This window comes from Acanthochromis polyacanthus, chromosome 13 (assembly GCF_021347895.1).
Source record: "Acanthochromis polyacanthus isolate Apoly-LR-REF ecotype Palm Island chromosome 13, KAUST_Apoly_ChrSc, whole genome shotgun sequence".
Lineage (NCBI taxonomy): Eukaryota > Metazoa > Chordata > Actinopteri > Pomacentridae > Acanthochromis > Acanthochromis polyacanthus.
In genome coordinates, this window is record NC_067125.1 from 22,976,631 (window position 1) to 22,994,470 (window position 17,840).

General features: G+C 40.3%; 1 protein-coding gene across 2 annotated transcripts in view; it reads left to right on the forward strand.

The window, feature by feature from the left end:
* bcas3 (BCAS3 microtubule associated cell migration factor) overlaps positions 1-17,840 on the forward strand; it is a 418,130-nt gene that overhangs the window by 372,887 nt on the left and 27,403 nt on the right. For both annotated transcript variants that reach the window (XM_022195624.2, XM_022195625.2), the window contains one exon: positions 8,160-8,336. In XM_022195624.2, coding sequence (XP_022051316.1) covers positions 8,160-8,336 — 177 coding nt within the window. The remainder of the gene's footprint in view (positions 1-8,159; positions 8,337-17,840) is intronic.

A 17,840-nucleotide genomic window follows, 5' to 3' on the forward strand; every position in this document is an offset into this window, starting at 1 on the left:
CAGGGTTTACAGGGTTGTCCAATGAGTTAGTATACAGCAACTTTGACACAGTTTTAAGCCATCAGTCCATACTGTCACATGACGTCTTGTGTTTCCTGGAGGAAAAACATGATTAACTCTTTTTCAGTATATTTGCATTTGTTGGATTTCATTGCTACCATCTGTTTGTCACTAGTGTTATGGTCTTCACTGTAACTTCAACGTTTGTGAAGGTGCAGATCTTACCCCTTCATAAAATACGATCTAATATAACGTTTCCATTACCTGTACTTGAGATGACATCTCTGTGCAACTGAACACAAAAACAGAATTTTTCCAGAGCTGTTGTATTGGATCACATTAGATTTTAGAGGTGTGCCTCATAAACTCGTAACTCAGTGTATTTCCCACCTGAACTACCACCTGATTTACGATGTGTTTGTTAGTAGCAGACTGTCCCTGTGTTCCCAGTGCCTCACTGCCTAGTATAAACAATTGAGTACACACCCACTCTCACATACACTCACACACACCATTACATATTATACAGCCCCCATAATAAAATAATTAGTTCGATCAGCCCCTCGCACTAAAGTCTAATTGCATTAGTACTAACCAGGCATTAGCCTCTTTACTGCACAGGTAACCCAGATACAGTGGCATGAGCACTCAGGACATTATACCTGTACACACTTGTCTGTCTGTGTGTGTGTGTGTGTGTGTGTATGTGTGTGTGTGTACTTGTTTCTGCTATACCGGTGGGGACTTTGACCTGACTATTTGCTATAAAGGTGGGGACTTGTCTTACGGTGGGGACCTAAAATGAGGTCCCCACGGGTGGCAACACCGTTTTCTTGGCCATGTTGTTGTTAATAAAAAATGTAAAAGTGCAAAAACGTTTGTTTAGGGTTAGGCATTGATTTGGTGATGGTTAGGGTTAGGGTTAGGGTAAGGGTTAGGAGTTAGATATGAATGGGAGTCAATGGTAAGTCCCCACCAGTATAGAAAAACAAACGTGTGTGTGTGTGTGTGTGTGTGTGTGTGTGTGTGTGTGTGTGTGTGTGTGTGTGTGCGCGTGCATGCGTGCGTGCGTGCGTGTGTGTGTGTGTGTGTGCGTGCGTGTGCGGTGTGTGTGTGTTTAGACTTCTAACCACCTTGTGAGAAACAGTTCAGTTCTAGATCTTTAAGGTGAAGACATGTCTGCATGGATAATAAGACGTTTAGTTTAGTTGACTTGGTCCACCAGGAGCCTCCAGGCTAACTTCAGTAGCTCAGTGAGCCTCTTGCAAGAACATTTTTATGTTTGTTACCTAAATCTGTGTTGCGTTTTTCAGATGTTTTCCCATTTAAGTGTTTCAGGTTTGATTAACCACACTAGCCAAACTACTTACTGTAAATTGCTCATTACAAGTTGATGCATACCACCTGTTCATTAGTAGGGTCTTGCATGTGCATGTGTTAATGAGATTTGATCATTAGCACAACCAGAAACAGGTTTTACAGTGTCAGTAGTGGTGTTTTGGGGCCCAAGACAAATTTTATTTGATGACTTTTATGATGTCAGAAGCCTGGGTTCCAAAACTTGATGTGAAACACTTCAGTTTAGAATACATTATTTTAGGCCATTTGCTTTCGTCTTTTTCGTTAATATGCTCAATTTTTATTTAAACCGGGTCTGCTGGTAAAATAGAAGCTAAGTGAACACCATCAAATCGAATGCTCCACAATATTGTGTTAAAGCGTAAATGTTGGTAGATGTACCGTATTTGAGAGGTGATGTGAAAACAACCCACTGCAGTGATTAAATCTTGAAGGAAAGTAGCACTGGCTGGAGGGATAAGTAGGGCCGGTATGTGGGGGCTAGCAGCTGGGTGGAGAGTGGCTTTTAATCCTGCCAGGGTTTAACATGATGGAGTGAAAAACAACAATCTTCTTCCCACCAACATTACATCCTCGTATTTCCAAAGATTTAAAGACAGAAATTAGAAAAAAAAAATGCATCAGTCAGTAAACACCATGGATGCCAATGAGAGACGTGTGTCCTGTTCACATCAATACAGTGGATAGATCAGGTTAGTTTCAGTCATTCATTATAACTTTTTCAAAATTTGAATGAGATCACATTAACATAGGCACACTCATTGCTATTTTTCTTTGTCAGAACTTGACTATTACTACCAGTGGGTTTAGGTGGCAGAGGGGGTATCCACTAATTGTGTGGTTGACAGTTTTATCCCTGTCCTCTTCATGTGCCGAAGAGTCTTTGAGCAAGACACTGAACCCAAAGTAATGTCTACAGGCCTCCTCAGTGGAAAGTGCAGCAGGTTCTGTCGTCTGTTTGTGTATATGCAACATGCATTCAGGCACAATATTGGGTCACTAGTGAGCCAAGCAGTTGAAACCTTTGGTCTCACTGGCAGTATTAGGTCACCACCATTTTGGAATCGCTGTCACTTGAGGTACTGTTCAATGGAAGAGTATAGGATGGAAGAGTGTCAAGTTGTTGGAAGTATATTTATAAGACATAAGAAAATAGCACGAACAACTAAGAAACTGATTCAAATGTATCTTTAAAACCATGTGCATTCTTACAGTGACACTGAAACAGTTACTGACTGCTGTGATGCGCATTAAAAAGGAGATCCCTTCCTAATGTGATGGAGGAGAAAATCCTTAGTCCTCATTAGGGTGTTTTCTACTGCAAGAATTCGGGGCAGGACGGGGTGGCGTGAACATTTACAGCAGTGGACCTTTTAACCCTCTCATTTTGTTTCCATTGTAGTGTAGTGTAGAATCCACAGCTCTGACCACAACAATAACACTGAGTGTGCCAATACAACAATAAATAATAGTTACGAACATAACTCCAGTTTTATACAACATGGGAAACAGTGGAGATCTGTTATGTGCAAATGGGTTTTAAATTGTTGATGATAGTGTTCCAAAGAGAAGTCTGCCACTTAACAACGACATTGAGAGTGAAGAAAAATGGCACGTGTTGTCCTCTCCAATTCTAACCAATCAACATCAAACCCCGCCCTAAAATGGCCCACAAGTTCCAGCAGCAGAAAACAGCTCACTGTGAGCAAAAAGAAAAAAAATCACAGTCTAAGGTTCATTTGAAGCTATTAGCAGTTCGGTTTTAGCAACAGGCTAATAGCAGCCTTTAGCAGATACAGTAATTCAAAGAGAGGGAGTCACTTTGAAAGTTACTGTCTCTTTAGTACAAAACACTGTTAATGGCTCAGGAAGATAACGCTGCCAAGATGACACACAAAAAGGTGATTTTGCAAGAAAATGTTTGAATATTAAGTGGAAACTAATTGTTTTGAAGGCTCAAATTGCATGTTGGAATGTAGATTTTGATTACTTTTATTGAAGATATTTTATCCATAAGCTAGTTTGTCAGTAATGCAAATGTAAATTAGTTATTTCTAGTAAAGGATGAATGTATATTGAAATAGTTTTTGACCTGTAACAGATTAAAAACTACTGAACTTTAGCACTAACATCAGGAATTTCAGTCTAAAGCTATCAGTATCGGCCTTCAAATACCCATCTTGTTCAAAGCCTGGTCTGATAAACCTCAAGCTCTTCCTAACCTTCTGCCAAGCTCTTATCATCCAGAAAAGTTACAACAGTCAAAACCTTTGATCTGCCTGGCTCACTGGCTATCAGGAAGCAGACTACTGTGTGTGTTTGTATATGTGAATATGCCCCGAGGCCTGGCCAATCTCAGCTCCGCTGCAGCCCAGTGACAGGTGCTAATGCTGGGGCGAGAGGTTGCACGGGCCTCCATGCTCCCTACTGTGATAACACAAGCCGACCTCCAAAAGCATACAATCACACACACTCACTCTCACACACATCGTGGCTTAGCTTCCTGATAACTTCACTTCAGAAGGAGCGTCTGTGCACGTGTGTGCGTGTGTGTGTGTGTGTGTGTGTGTGTGTGTGTGAGCGTGTGTGTGTGTGGGATTGATTTTTGTAAGGATTCCCTTTTAGTGTCAGTAGGCTTTCCTTCAAAGCCTTCCATGGTAGCCTGTTAGATAGGCTGTGTGTGTCTGTGTGTGTGTGTGTTTACGTCAAAAAATAACCCAGTGTTTTTTCCTTCGAGGTGATATGATGTTATTATGTCTTGCACACCGGCTGATTTAATACTGAATAACGGGAATATGAATGTGTGTCTTTGTAAAGACTGAATTGAATTTTGTAGCTGTAAAGGCCCATCTGGACAAGACAGCTTAGTGTTGCAGAATAAAGTATGGCTCATTGCTTATAGAGGTACAACCCACTAAAAAATCCAGCTGAGGTTTTACATGCCTGTGTATTTTTATCAACCTTTTTAAAGAAGTTTACATAAGTCCTAGTGTGGCAGAGTTGTGGTTAGATGGTAGGGTTTTCAGCACTTTATACTCAGGCCTTCATGATAATATTGTGACGCTCATTTTAATAATTTGGCACAGTGAATTTAATTCAGTATAACAAATTACAGCATCATCAGATGAATAAATAAACGATCCTGTTTATCTCTGATACTTAATCCAGAAAGTGAATACTGCAGTGTGCTGGTCTTCTCTGCCTCGTCTTTCAAATTTACCACACACCCTCTAGATGTGTCCATCCTACTTTCTCTACTTCCAGCATGTGTTTTAAAGACAAATTTCACTTAATTTTACTTTAGTTCAAAAAGATAGCTACAATATATCCTAATGTTCTAACTGTAGTTGTGAGAGAAAGCAAAGATGGGAGCGTTCAGCACATGTAAGTGCAATACTTTGAAAAACTAGAATCACAAGCTGAAGTGTTTTGCTTTGAAGGTATTATGATGGTGGCCTCCGCAGCTTCACATGTAGGATGAACCAGATGTCACTAAAGAGCCTTATCTTTCAGTTTGTATCTTGATTAGCAACAGCTCAAAGCCTATCATCCAATCTCCAAAAAGTCCTACAAGAAGAAAACAAGTGAAGTTAAATATAACATGAAAAGCACTCGGAGAGCACAATACTCCACCAAGGATGCTCAGTTGTTGTATGATTCCCAGTGAAGGAAATCTTTTTAAAAAATCAGTGGTCTGCAGTGGTGGATTTGTAGTAGGATCACGATGTGATATTCAACTGGCAGCTGACATAGTGTTCACTTGTTGTCATAGTTACAGTGACGCTGGGACGCTATCTCGCACTGATACAGAAATCTTTAACAAATCCATGGATCCAGACTATAAGCCGCATCACTGCCAAAATCTAATCCCTTGGTCCTTGTGTCATTTCTGACCTTCCCTGGTAATTTCATTCAAATCTGTCTGTCCGTTTTCGAGTAATGTTTAAAACAGACAGATAGACAGACCGCATTCCTTGATGGGGTAATAAGACCTAGAGGGAAGGAGTGAATAAACCTGATTACAAAGACTCAGTAATACTAGTAAAGGAAAAAACAAATAAATCAATGCACTTCAACATGTGATCCTAAATCAGGTACAGGTCTGAGTTTTTGGAACACAGCCTCAGTCCAAATAGTAACATCATAATTCATGCACATGTTATCATCAACACAGTTCTGCACTGGCAGGAGTCACTCTGTGAATGAAAACATGGAGGACAGTTGTGATGATGGTAATCAGTAGAGGCACAGTGAGGTGTCAGGCATCCTGAGAATGTACTGTGACACTTTTGTACAAGCAAAACCAGTTGACCAGTCTGTGTTCAAAGGCGTATCAAAACAAATGGCCAACCATTAACTGTAGGAGAGAAAAGACACTAAGTTATTGACATTCAGTGGCAGAATAAAAATGTATGAAGTCTGAAGGACAGGAAGGTAGAGGGGAGGTTCTCACTGCATCATGGGATGTCCCCAGCAGCCTAGGCCTATAGCAGCATAACTAAGGGATGTTGAGGGTCACCTGAAATGACCCTGAGTCAAACAGGGAGCTGGTTCTACAGGAGAGGAACCCTGAGTCAGCGTCTGAGAGCTGAATTTTCTGGTGGGATAATACGGTACAAGAACATCTTTAACATAAGATGGTGGTTGGTCATTTAGAGCCAGATTTTAAATGTTACTCTGGATTTTACATAGAGCCAATGAAGAGTAGCTAATACAGAAGTAGTTTTAGCTCTTCAGTAAGTTCCTGTCAGTACTGTCGCTGCAGCGCTTCAAATAAACTGGAGTTATTTTTTTTTTGCCTTTTATGTTTTATTATATAGTATGGTGGAGAGAGAACGACAGGAAATGTGGGGTGAAGAATCGGGGAAGGACCCGCAGCAAAGGGCTATGGGCTGGATTTGAACCCATGACCACTGTGTCAGGGAATATAACCCCTTGTGAGTCGCCCACTCCGCCTGTTGAGCTAAAGAGCTACCGGGGCGCCTAACTTGAGGTTTTTGTGAGCGCTGTTGTTTTTTTGTGCTTGTAATTTGCTGGAGCTGATTGCCTCCTAATTTAGCAGATATTGACATGGTATGCTCAATAAGCTTAGCTAAAGAACATTAGCAACATAGCTAACCTAATTTTTTACAGGTTTCCAACTCACTGACCCCACTATGAGGACAGGACCTTTGAGATGCTGCATGTACTCACTGCACTTAGTGGGTATTTGTCAAGAAATAGCTGGAAGGTATAACTGCTATGCTGGTAGTTTCACTCTTCGTTAGTCTTGCTGTGCTAACCTCAGCTAAATACGTCCCAATACGACCTCTTTATGACCTATTGTAAACTTCACAAAATGTTTCAGTCTTCCTTTCATGTTCGATTCACTGCTCATGCAGGACTTCCCACCAGTCAACAGTAACAGTCAAAAGGATCTTGTGGAGATGATGTGCTTGTTTGATTCAGTGATTTCCTGTGCACTGCTGTCTATGCTTCTGTATTTCCTGGGCGTCACGAGGACAGATGCAGATATGCAGAGTTGAAGGCATGATGATGATAAGACTTTTTTGTTGCATTGTTTTTCAACATGCTGAGACACAGGAGCACCTTACTAATACCACTGCTAAGCTGTCCTTTATCACCTCTCAGAGCTTGCATGCACTGTAACCCAGTCAAATGAGCACACTAATAGAATAAACCAGTTGTTTTAGTGTCTGCATGCCTGCTTGCCCAGCTGCATGGTGTGTCACACACAGGCACACACACAGAAGCAGGTTGCAGACTCTCTGGCTCCAAAGTGCAAGATCTCTCTGATTACAGAAAATATGGCAGACAGAAAGGAGAACAGATTAAGGTGCAGTGTAGGTCTGTGTGGATTTGGCTTGACAGGCATGAAGATTGTGTTGTGCTTACAAGTTGTTTGTTAGGTGTGTGAGATTCTGACGGCAACACAGCTAATCTGTAGGAATCCAGTGGAACTAGTGTCAAGCAAATGCATATATGCAGGGGAGAAACGCTTGGCCAGTATATTCAGAAAACGTGAAAATGGTAATGTCTTTACAGAGGAAAGATGGTTTTGAAGAAGGTCTCATCTGTAAGTTCAAAAATTATTTTCTAAAATCAAAAAACAATAAAATAAAATGTTTTTCTATGTCATTCCTCCTCTTATATAAAATGAAAAGATAAACTGTTCAGCACAGTAGCATATGCAGCGAATTAGCCCTTAATTAGTGACATACAGGCTGTTACTGCTGACTGAGAAGTAAACTGAGCAACCTGATATGGAGATCTTCTGATACTTTATATAGGACTTATTCTTTTGCTGTAAGGCTTTCATATATTTACTAAAATATTCTACTGAGACTCAGACTTCATAATTCATTTTTGTTACACTTTGATTCTTGCTTTACTTAGTTCTGTTTTTGCAGAATAGAACCTCACAATGGTGTTTTCACTTCATGGTGGACCTCGACTAGAACAAGTAAAACAGTAAAAGCGCACTTCTAAAGCTTCATGAGAGGAGTTTCTAAACACAGACGCTGAATAAAATTCAGCTTAAAAATGTCTGGATCTAGCCCAACCTCCTCCTGCTGATCAGCTCAGGACATCCCTAAATTACATTACACAACTGGCACAGCTGTTACTGTTCCATCTTGCTATCTATTTGGTAATCATACTAATCTTGACGACGTGTGTGTGTGTGTGTGTGTGTGTGTGTGTGTGTGTGTGTGTGTGTGTGTGTGTGTGTGTGTGTGTGTGTGTGTGTGTGTGTGTGTGTGTGTGTGTGTGTGTGTGTGTGTGTGTGTGTGTGTTCACAGGGCCGTTTGATGGACGTGGCGTGACTATGCTGGAGGTATGTGGGAGCTGGCCAGAGAGCTTTGGCGTGCCGCGGCACAACATTGGGTCAGCAGACGCAAGTGACGAAGGACTGCGAGAGAGACTGGCTGATGCCATGTCTGAGTCCCCCTCTAGGGATATAGTAGGCTCTGCTACAGGTCAGTAGAGGACAGACAACACAAAACACTCTTGCTCTCTCTGAAACACACACACATGCATGCACATATACAAAGCTTTTTACATGAAAAGGTGTCTTCATGAATAAATATTCCATTCTTCTATTTTCTCTTTATTTGTCACCTAAGGGTTGTAATTTAGGGCAGTGAGCCCTTTTGTTACCACAATGACATTGTTCTTCCTCAGGTTACTTTACCCCAGTCTGGATTTGTCATGAGTTTTTTTAATCAAATATAAACATTTTGATTCTAAAAGGAAAAAAACATGGAATGCACAGTGTCCCCTGTACTGACACTCTGTTCTTACTAAGGACATTTGTGCGAAAGAAATCAGACTTGAAACAATTCTTATAACCATTTTCCATTAATCTCAGTCTTAGGAAGCACCCTGTTCACTTTTCCATAAGGGAGATGAATACAGTGTCAACAGATTGTGTCATTTATGTATAGTTTACACAATCTAATCGTAGATATCATCATGTAGGACTGTCGTATTTTTAAAGTTTGTTTGTTTTTGATTATTTGCACTTTGAATTATGCATAACTCTTAATTGTGCATTCTCAGTAATGTGATCTGTCTCTGTATTGTTGTCAAGACAACATTGTACTAAAATTCACAATGTTTATGCACAGAGTTGTACTGAGAAGATTATATTAAACTAATATGAGGCCTCAGTAGTCTGAGGTAAACCAATAAAGCAGATATCTTGAAATGCTTAATATAATCAATATTTTAATCCAGAACTATGTTCTTGGAAACAAATATAAAAATCCCCTTTTTTGTTAGTGTCCTCCCAGCATAACTTGGCATGGAAGCGCTTATTGAAACACAGAGTGGGAATTTCATACCAAAAGCACATCTACTTGATCTGGCAAACTCTGAATGTTAGCTTCAGATTGATTTTAATAACATTTTTTACAAAACGTAGATGGGGAATTTTGTCTTTCATTACACCTACTGCAAACATGTTTCAGTTCAGTTTGGAAACGGTCTTACAAGTTGGAGGACTTAATTCAGCAGGCAGAACTTTTATCAGTATCCACATAGGCTCATGACTGCTGACAAAATCATGAAGCTCTCTTTTAATGGAACGGTCATCCACATCTGAAGTACCAGCACAATTTGCACATTATTTTGCACATTATTTCCCCTATTTCTCTTAAATGCAACTTATGTAAGCTACTGGATACCTTGAATTTCCTCAAAGGGAAGAATAAAGTATCTATTTATCTGTCTATCTGTCTATCTGTCTATCTGTCTGTCTGTCTGTCTGTCTGTCTGTCTGTCTGTCTGTCTGTCTGTCTGTCTGTCTGTCTGTCTGTCTGTATGTCTGTCTGTCTGTCATATAAATTTGTGCACGTCACAGCAAGATAATGTCTTATAATGATAGAAAATAATGGCTTTATGAGCACTGCAGTTCTACAGTACATGTAACAGGCTTTGTAGCAGCGTGTCGTGATACTTCCATGCACAGAGAATTAGTGATCTGAGTCACTGTTTTCTTGTTTGAAGTCATTCTAAACCTCATTATAAATGTTTCCAGTGCAGCTAAGTGTCCTGTTAGGTAGCCTGACTTCCTCACCGTGGCATTACCCAGCATCCAGTGCTGCCAGGTCAAGGTCCAGTGATGGATTATCTCAACACCAGTAGGATGTTCTGGTTGTCTGTGTGCATAGTTTTTGGCATATCTGCACACGGCTTGCTTCACTTTGAGGCTTCCTGCCTTCCTGCGTGCAGCAGACATGCCGTTGGCCCTGACAATCCAAATGGTTAACTCGTTTAGGAAGCGGCAGTGCTCTTCCCCCCACCCCCCACACCTCCACCCCCTAAGTGAACAAGAGCTTCTTTGATTTAAATGTGTGTGTGTGTGTGTGTGTGTGTGTGCGTTTGTGTGCACGCGCTCGGGGGTGGGGTGGGGGGGTGGGTTCATAGAGGCAGCCACAGGGGTGGGGTATGGAGGGGAGGTTGTTGGGGTAGGGGAGTGGGGGGGTCACAAGGGCCTAATGGATTTAGCATCGACTATCAACCCCCCCTCCCCAGCAGCCGTCCCTGGCCATATCTAGCCCAGTCCCCCACTCTCTCTCTCTCTGTTAGGACATAACCTCATTTGTAGACTCTCTCTCTCTTCTCTCTCTCTCTTCTCATCACTCTTTTTTACTGCCATCCCTCCTCATCTCCCTCTCTGTGTTTCTTCATTAGATTAGATGTTGGAGACTCCCGGACACTACTAGTCAGTTGCTTCTTGTTCTCACCCACCCCCCACCGCCACCGCCACCGCCAGCACATCCTCTCTCTGCCCCCCTCCACCCCTTTAATGCAACACAAAATTCATTACTGATCACATTACATCAAAATACACCCGCGATACGCACACACGCTCTTTCCTGCGCCTTGAGCCATGCTGAAGACATCATCCACAGGGAATGTGATGGACTTGTTGGTTCCACCATCCATTCATACAGACAGAAAGGCTTCAGTCTCTGTAGGCTAATCTAATAGCACAGCACTTCTGCACTGTAACATATAGGAAATGTTCCTGTGTCTGCTCTAAGGAGGAGAGAGCCCTGCATGGCCAGGAGTTGTGGTTTCCTGAAAAAACAGAACCTGGTTCCGTTAGTGTCATCTATCTTGGTTACAGCATTATGGATACAGTTTGTTCAATAACCTGTTTATTGAAGAAGTGGGCCGTATTAATACTGGCTCTACATGAAGAGTTTAAAGGCTTGGTTCACCCTCTCTGAAAACAACTTTTGTTTTTTCTCACTTACCCATCCAGACACTTTCTTCTCTCTGCCAGTACTTTACATTGGAACTACTCTTGGTCAAAGACATACACTTGTTCATATAAAAGCTGTTCTGGAAACACATATAGAGGATGGTTTGTTTCTATATAACACTTTTCAATGTTCAGAGAAGCAGATTATATTCCATTGACTAATGATGATTTCATTATCGATTCACCTGCAGATAATTGTCTCAGTCATTTGAATAAATTTTTGGTCATCACCGTTTATCAAATCCCAAGCTGCATCTTTTAATATGTTGTTCTGTCTGACCAACAGTCCAGAACCCAAAATATTAAATGTGTTATAATGGAAAAGGCTGCAAATGTTGCAAATCCTTGCATTTGACTTTAAACAATTATGATGTTTTGGATTGTTGTTATATATATACTATACATATATATATATAAAACCAGGTGAATCCACAAAGAACTATCTTGAAAATGGTTCCTTAAAGAACCTGTTTTCACTAGAGTTCTGTGGAGCACTACATGTGGTGCCTGAACAAACTTGTTTTTGATTATTATTTGAGTCACCTTTAGAGAATCATGTCAAGAAAAAAAACTTCTTCTGCTAAAAGGCTAAAAGCTTTTTTGTGGAACTAAAATATGTTCTTCCATGGCATCGCTTTGAAAAAACATTTTTGGTTCCAGTTTGCATCTTAATTTTTCTGGGTGTGATTTATAAAACAAATCTGAACGCATGCATAACCTAAAATGTTATCACTGATGCAAACCACATCACATCCTATTCTTGTGTACACAAGAACTCCATCCATCTATGGAGAGATATGGAGGAATATATGAGCCATGCAGGGATGTGGAGCACCAGGCCTTTTATGCTTTGTAGGACTTTTACACAAGCATTGCAAGTGCTGTTTGGCCCAAAATCTGAAGATCTGATTTCGTGTGGCTTTCTGTTGGAACAAGGAAAGAGTCAGCATGTCATTCTGACTACATATGATTCACACATGACACGTTTTTGTTTTTTTTGTGGCATTCATTTCGCTATATACAGCTGGTGGGATTTCTATGTTAATGTATGTGCACTTAAAGTTTTTCCGTTGTGAATCGAACTGTATACTGTGTGTGTAAAGGTTCTGTGTGTGTGTGTGTGTGTGTGTGTGTGTGTGTGTGTGTGTGTGTGTGTGTGTGTGTGTGTGTGTGTGTGTGTGTGTGTGTGTGTGTGTGTGTGTGTTCAGACTTAGATGGGCAGAGGCAGATGGTATCTTGCTCAGTGTCTCTTTTTGCTGGGAGCTGTGGCCCCAGCGCTTACACACACACAGCAGCTAACTTAGACCTTGAACCTGATTGCAAACATGCACCCATAGACACACACACACACACACTCACACTCACACTCTCTTACCTCACCTATACACACAATCCCCTCATCTATTTCTCTGTCATATGTTTCCATGCAACTGCTGAGTGAATTCTGTGCAAACTTTTCAAACTTTTATAAACAATTAGTTCCAGCTCAGTCTATGTCATTATTTATGCACAGCTATTTATCACAGTTCTGTTTTCATCTACGCAGTTTGCCATATGATAATGTACTAAAATAGATTTAGATGGAAGCAAAGCAACAAACAAGACATTTTTCCCTCTTCATGTGTCTCCTCACATATACTCGGAGGATCTCAGAGCTGGAATGCTTGCTGATGTAACAAATCACCGTCTCTCTGACATTCTCCTGCAGCACACACACACACACACACACACACATACACACACATACTCATTCGCAGATTCACAGGGAAAACAAAGCCTCCAGTCAGGGTAATGGGGCTCTCACGCTAAGGCCGAGACCAAGCGTCGCCAGCTCAGAGGGCAGGTGACACTCAGATAGTGGGATGGACGGATGGACAGAGAGGGAGAGAACAGAAGATGAAGAAGAGAAGTGGAGAGAGTGGGTGCGGGGGGGAGTCCCTGACAACTAAAACACACTGTGGCTGAAATTAGATTTGGCTCCAATGATATAATGTTGCTAACTAGATTTGGCTTATTGGTGCCTGCCCAACATAAATTCCATTGAAGCCATATGGAGAGTGGACGACTGCTCAATGCGACCTGCTGTATCTCAGCTGAGAGCAGCTCCGGCGCAGGAACAATGGCACTTTTTATGTCCTTTTACTCGCATCATTTCATTTCACAACATACAATATTTTTAAGTGGCGGAGTGTTTTTATTTTGTCTTCATGTTTGGTGCTGAGTGCTTGTGGCTGTGGTGTCACTTACTGTGCATCAGAGGAGATTTCCAAGAAAAAAGTGTTTACAGAAGATGTAAACGGTCCCTAAAAGGTTAAATCACTGTGGTATAATATCAATTAGCCACAGAAAACAGCTTAATGGAGATTATTGTTTCCACTGTGCATCTCAAACCTACTGGACCATCTGTGTAGGTTGTAATTTCATCATTCCAACAGTATGGGATCGTGGTTGTTAGTATGAACACTTTCTACAGTATTTAAGTTTTTTGGTCCAAAAGTTCTGCATACATATAAAAGCATTAACTTCTCTTTGTGATTACATTCTTGCTTTGGTTACATAGAGTTCTGTTTAGAGCAGCAGTGACTGATTGGTATTTCAGGCTCCGTGATTTTTGGTCAGAACTTGTCATCAGCTGATATTTAAATCCAGCATTTGCATTTCCAAACCACAAAAGTCAGAAAAATGTTCAAGATCAATGGAGGTTCAAATGCAGAACTGTGCATAGATTGTGTACCAGAGAGAAAAGCAGTGTGTAAATACAGTGTAAAATGAACACAATATACACACATCACAGAAAGCTGTCAGGTCCATTTTTATTCATTCTGGTGCCAGTATGTGGAAGATGCTTTGGCAAATCTTTTTCTTCTGCTCTTTGTTGTTGTTGTTTTTTTGTTTAAAAAAAAAACTATTATTGGACTAAAGCAAAAGCTGCGTCTTGCATTAACCTTGTCAAATCAATGGTCAGATTAAGCTCCTGAGGGCCCTCATTTACCCCAGCTACACATAGGATTTTAGCTTTCGTTTGTTTTTTGTTACTTTTCTTTAAGTTATGTCAATAATCTTGTTGTAGCAGCTTCTCTAATGGTAACATGTACTAGTTCCGTTACTTTTCTGTCATAGCAAGCTTTTTAGGATGTAATACAGGGCTTTTTTTTTCTTACTGTTTTACTCAATGAATGAATTAATAAATCTTTTTATTTAGGACGTGAGGGAAAAAGCCACAAAAACAAAACAAAATATTCAAAACAATAACAAAACAAGATAGAACACAACAAAATAAACAAACAAAACAAAACAAAGCAAAAACTAACAACCCCACATATCCAAAAAGGAACAGGACAAAACATAAACTTATTTCCTCCTTTCCCTTCTCCATCTCAAATATCACTCACTCAGTATCCCACTCCCAGAGTTATTTATGTACATATTTACAAACAAAAGAGAAAATAAATAATATCAATAAGCAAATGTTGAATAATCAGTGATATACTCGTGTCAAAGCCCCTCTTCCTCCCTGTATGATCAGTTAATCTGTTATTAAAAAGAGGCACTACCAGACCTAATGAATGTCATTTTTGTTCATTTGATCCTTTTTTTTTAGCTCTCCTATTCTACACTAATACAACCTTACCTCAGGTTTAGTTAATTACTTAACTTAGAAATCTGAGGCAATTTGATAAAACACAACAAAATGAGCTCAGTACAAACTAATATGATTTTGGTATTAAACTGAGATTTCATACAAACAGCTTCAGGACACGGCTGCAAGATGGAGGCTAAAGTCCAGGGTCCTCTGGTGCAAATTTCTGCTTTAAGTGCAAATAATTAAATGATGTAGACCCAAACAATATGGAGTAACCCTGTGGCTTTTAGGGGCCCTGGGCACCTTCCCATTTTGCCCAGCCAGTAATCCAATCTGAGTCAATCCCACAGCCTCCATACCCGAGGTAATTGGTCCGTCATACCTGCTTAGCTGTTCTATCTGCAAGGGCCACGATCTGACTACTTCTGCAGCTAAACAGCTAAATGACAGTGCTAATAATGGGAAATGCTTGTTGAAGACGCCCACTGAAAAATTTTGTAGATGCCATTTTTAAAGCTGTAATCATCACACATGTATGTTTAATGATTAGAGGTAAGGCAACATTTCTCTGGCAGGTTTATTTGTTTTGTTTTGTTTGATTCTATTGATGCAGAACAGAGTTAGCAATTCAATAGCCATCCTCTCAACTTTAAACTGAACTTTACCTAATGGTCCTTAACCCACTAAACCCCAAACCCCTCAGCTGGTGTGAAGTTACATTTATATCACAACAGTTACAGCATTTTTAAAAGTAAGCAAATGTGAAAATGAAAAGAATCATCAGATTTTTAACTTTAAAACAGTCCTAAAACACATCATGTGTGACATGTGGTTCCATTGCTATACTTGTCTCATTAAAAACTCTGCAAAAACACAGAGCAGAAAGAGAGCTAGAAGGGCTGAGAGGAAAATATAACATACTGTATCAATAAAATGCATGCAGCATGGCTCAAAAGCAGCAGACAGAGGAGGAAGTTGTTAGAAAGTTGTTGAAAGACACATTCAGCATCGTTAAATATGTTTTTAGAGTTGATGTGAACAACACCGCTGAGTTCACAGATGTTGTAAAATGTAAATAGGTACTGTCAAATAGCCAATCTATAGTTCATGAGACCTCAATGTTTTCCACTATTGGTAAAACCTGTGGCTACTTGGAAAATGTGTTTCTTCCAGGTTATTTTTCATTTTAGTAGATTAAGCCATCAAAGAAACTCACATTTGGAGGGGGGTTATGGCAGCTGAATGAGCTTTCTCCTTATTTCATCTATTTGTTATTTATCATGTACTGATTTCTTAAATGTGTGTTTCCTGAAACAGGATGTTTGTGAGATTTTTTAAAATTCAGGTTGCATTAAAACATCTTGTTTTCATGTTAAGCTGGGAGAAACCCATACCCACACTGATGTTAATCAGAAATCCATGTCCTGATATGAGTCTGAGCTTTCTCTGATTCCCTGTATCAACGCAACTCAAAGAGTAAAGATGGATCATGGTTAACAGCCATGGATTCTGCACCTAGATTTGTTTTTTTATGTTACTGTGCTACAACGTGTGTGCTGAGTTTAGCTCGTTTGATTGATGAAGTAAAGGTGCAGGGGACCACCCACATCCGCTGGCTCATATGTAGCTCTGTTTGTTGGATCCAGCTCAAAGAAACTACGAGTAATCACAATAATAATAATAATAATAGTGGTAGTAATAATAGCAGGACTCAGCTGGTTCTCTCACCCCTCGACGCAACACAAATATTTAGGGGTGCTTCATCAGCACAGAAAGGTTGAGAGCATTTCCTTTTGTGTGTGTGTACAAGAGTTTGGACACAGAGTGCTGTTTTTACTTGTTCCTGCTGTTTTTTATGCATGTGTGTGTGTGTGGATGGATCTGAAGGCTTACTGTATGCTTTTGGAACGTATATACACACAGACACAGATACAGTCCACCTGTGTGTGCATGGATACATACATGTGTGTATTAACTAACCACTTTGTGTGTGTGCGTGTGTGTGCGTGTGTGTGCGTGTGTGTGCGTGTGTGTGCGTGTGTGTGCGTGTGTGTGTGTGTGTGTGTGTGTGTGTGTGCGTGTGTGTGCGTGTGCGCACAATCAACTTCAAGTTCTTATTATTTATGAGCTTGTGGGCAGTGGTCCAACCAGCCACCCTGAGTTAATATTGGTAATTTGCAGTTGGAGCCTTGGCTGTATGCTCCTGGCTTGGTGACACCCTGTATGTAGGCTTTGGGAGAGTTCCACTGCACTATTGATGTTATCACCTCAGAGAAAACATTAGCTCTGTGGCCATATGCTGCTACATATGTGCGTGCAGAATCTTTCTAAGATAAAGAAAGCTTGACATAGGAAATATCTGTTGATGTAAGACTGAGGGTTTCCTCCCTAAGAAATTGCATCCCTGTATTTGTGAACATATGTGAGCGTGTTGGTTTTTGCCTATAGCTATCTTAAAGAGGCGGCACAATGCTGCTTATCTCTCTCACCCCATTTTCCAATCAATATTAAACTAGACAATATTGCGCTTTAATAGCAGACTATTTTTCCATTTGGACCAAGTGTTCTTTTCCATTTGATGAATGTGTGCTGTATATTACAAGAACCTATCAAATATAATGCTTTATTGTTTTAATGCCACTGGCAACTGCTAAGAGCCTGTAATCTACCGTATGCATCTAACTGTTGGGCTGCTGACTGGAAAAATGTAATACATTACTCATTACTGTTACTCATTTCTAAAGCACCATAATTGCCTTAGTTATTCGTCCCTGTGGGCAGTAATTGGTTCATCTACTCATTATTTTTCTGTTGAATGTCCACATTTTGGGCTTGCCTTCAAAACAACTTTGAGAATTTCTTTCTGTTCTACTGTACCTCAGAGTAAGTCATCTAAAAACTGCTGCTGATATCGTTTCAGTTCAAGTTATGAGCTCTTCCACCCCAAAGGTCAACATATGCACCATTTCTAAACAGAGAGATGGGAATAACCCATGAAATTACATTTCTGTCAGTTCTTAGTCATGTTATTAGTTTTATTGAGTCCATAAAATCCATAATTGTTCATAAGCAGAAACGTAAGACAATAAAATACAAGAGTCCATAATAAAAGTAACAAATAAGTCT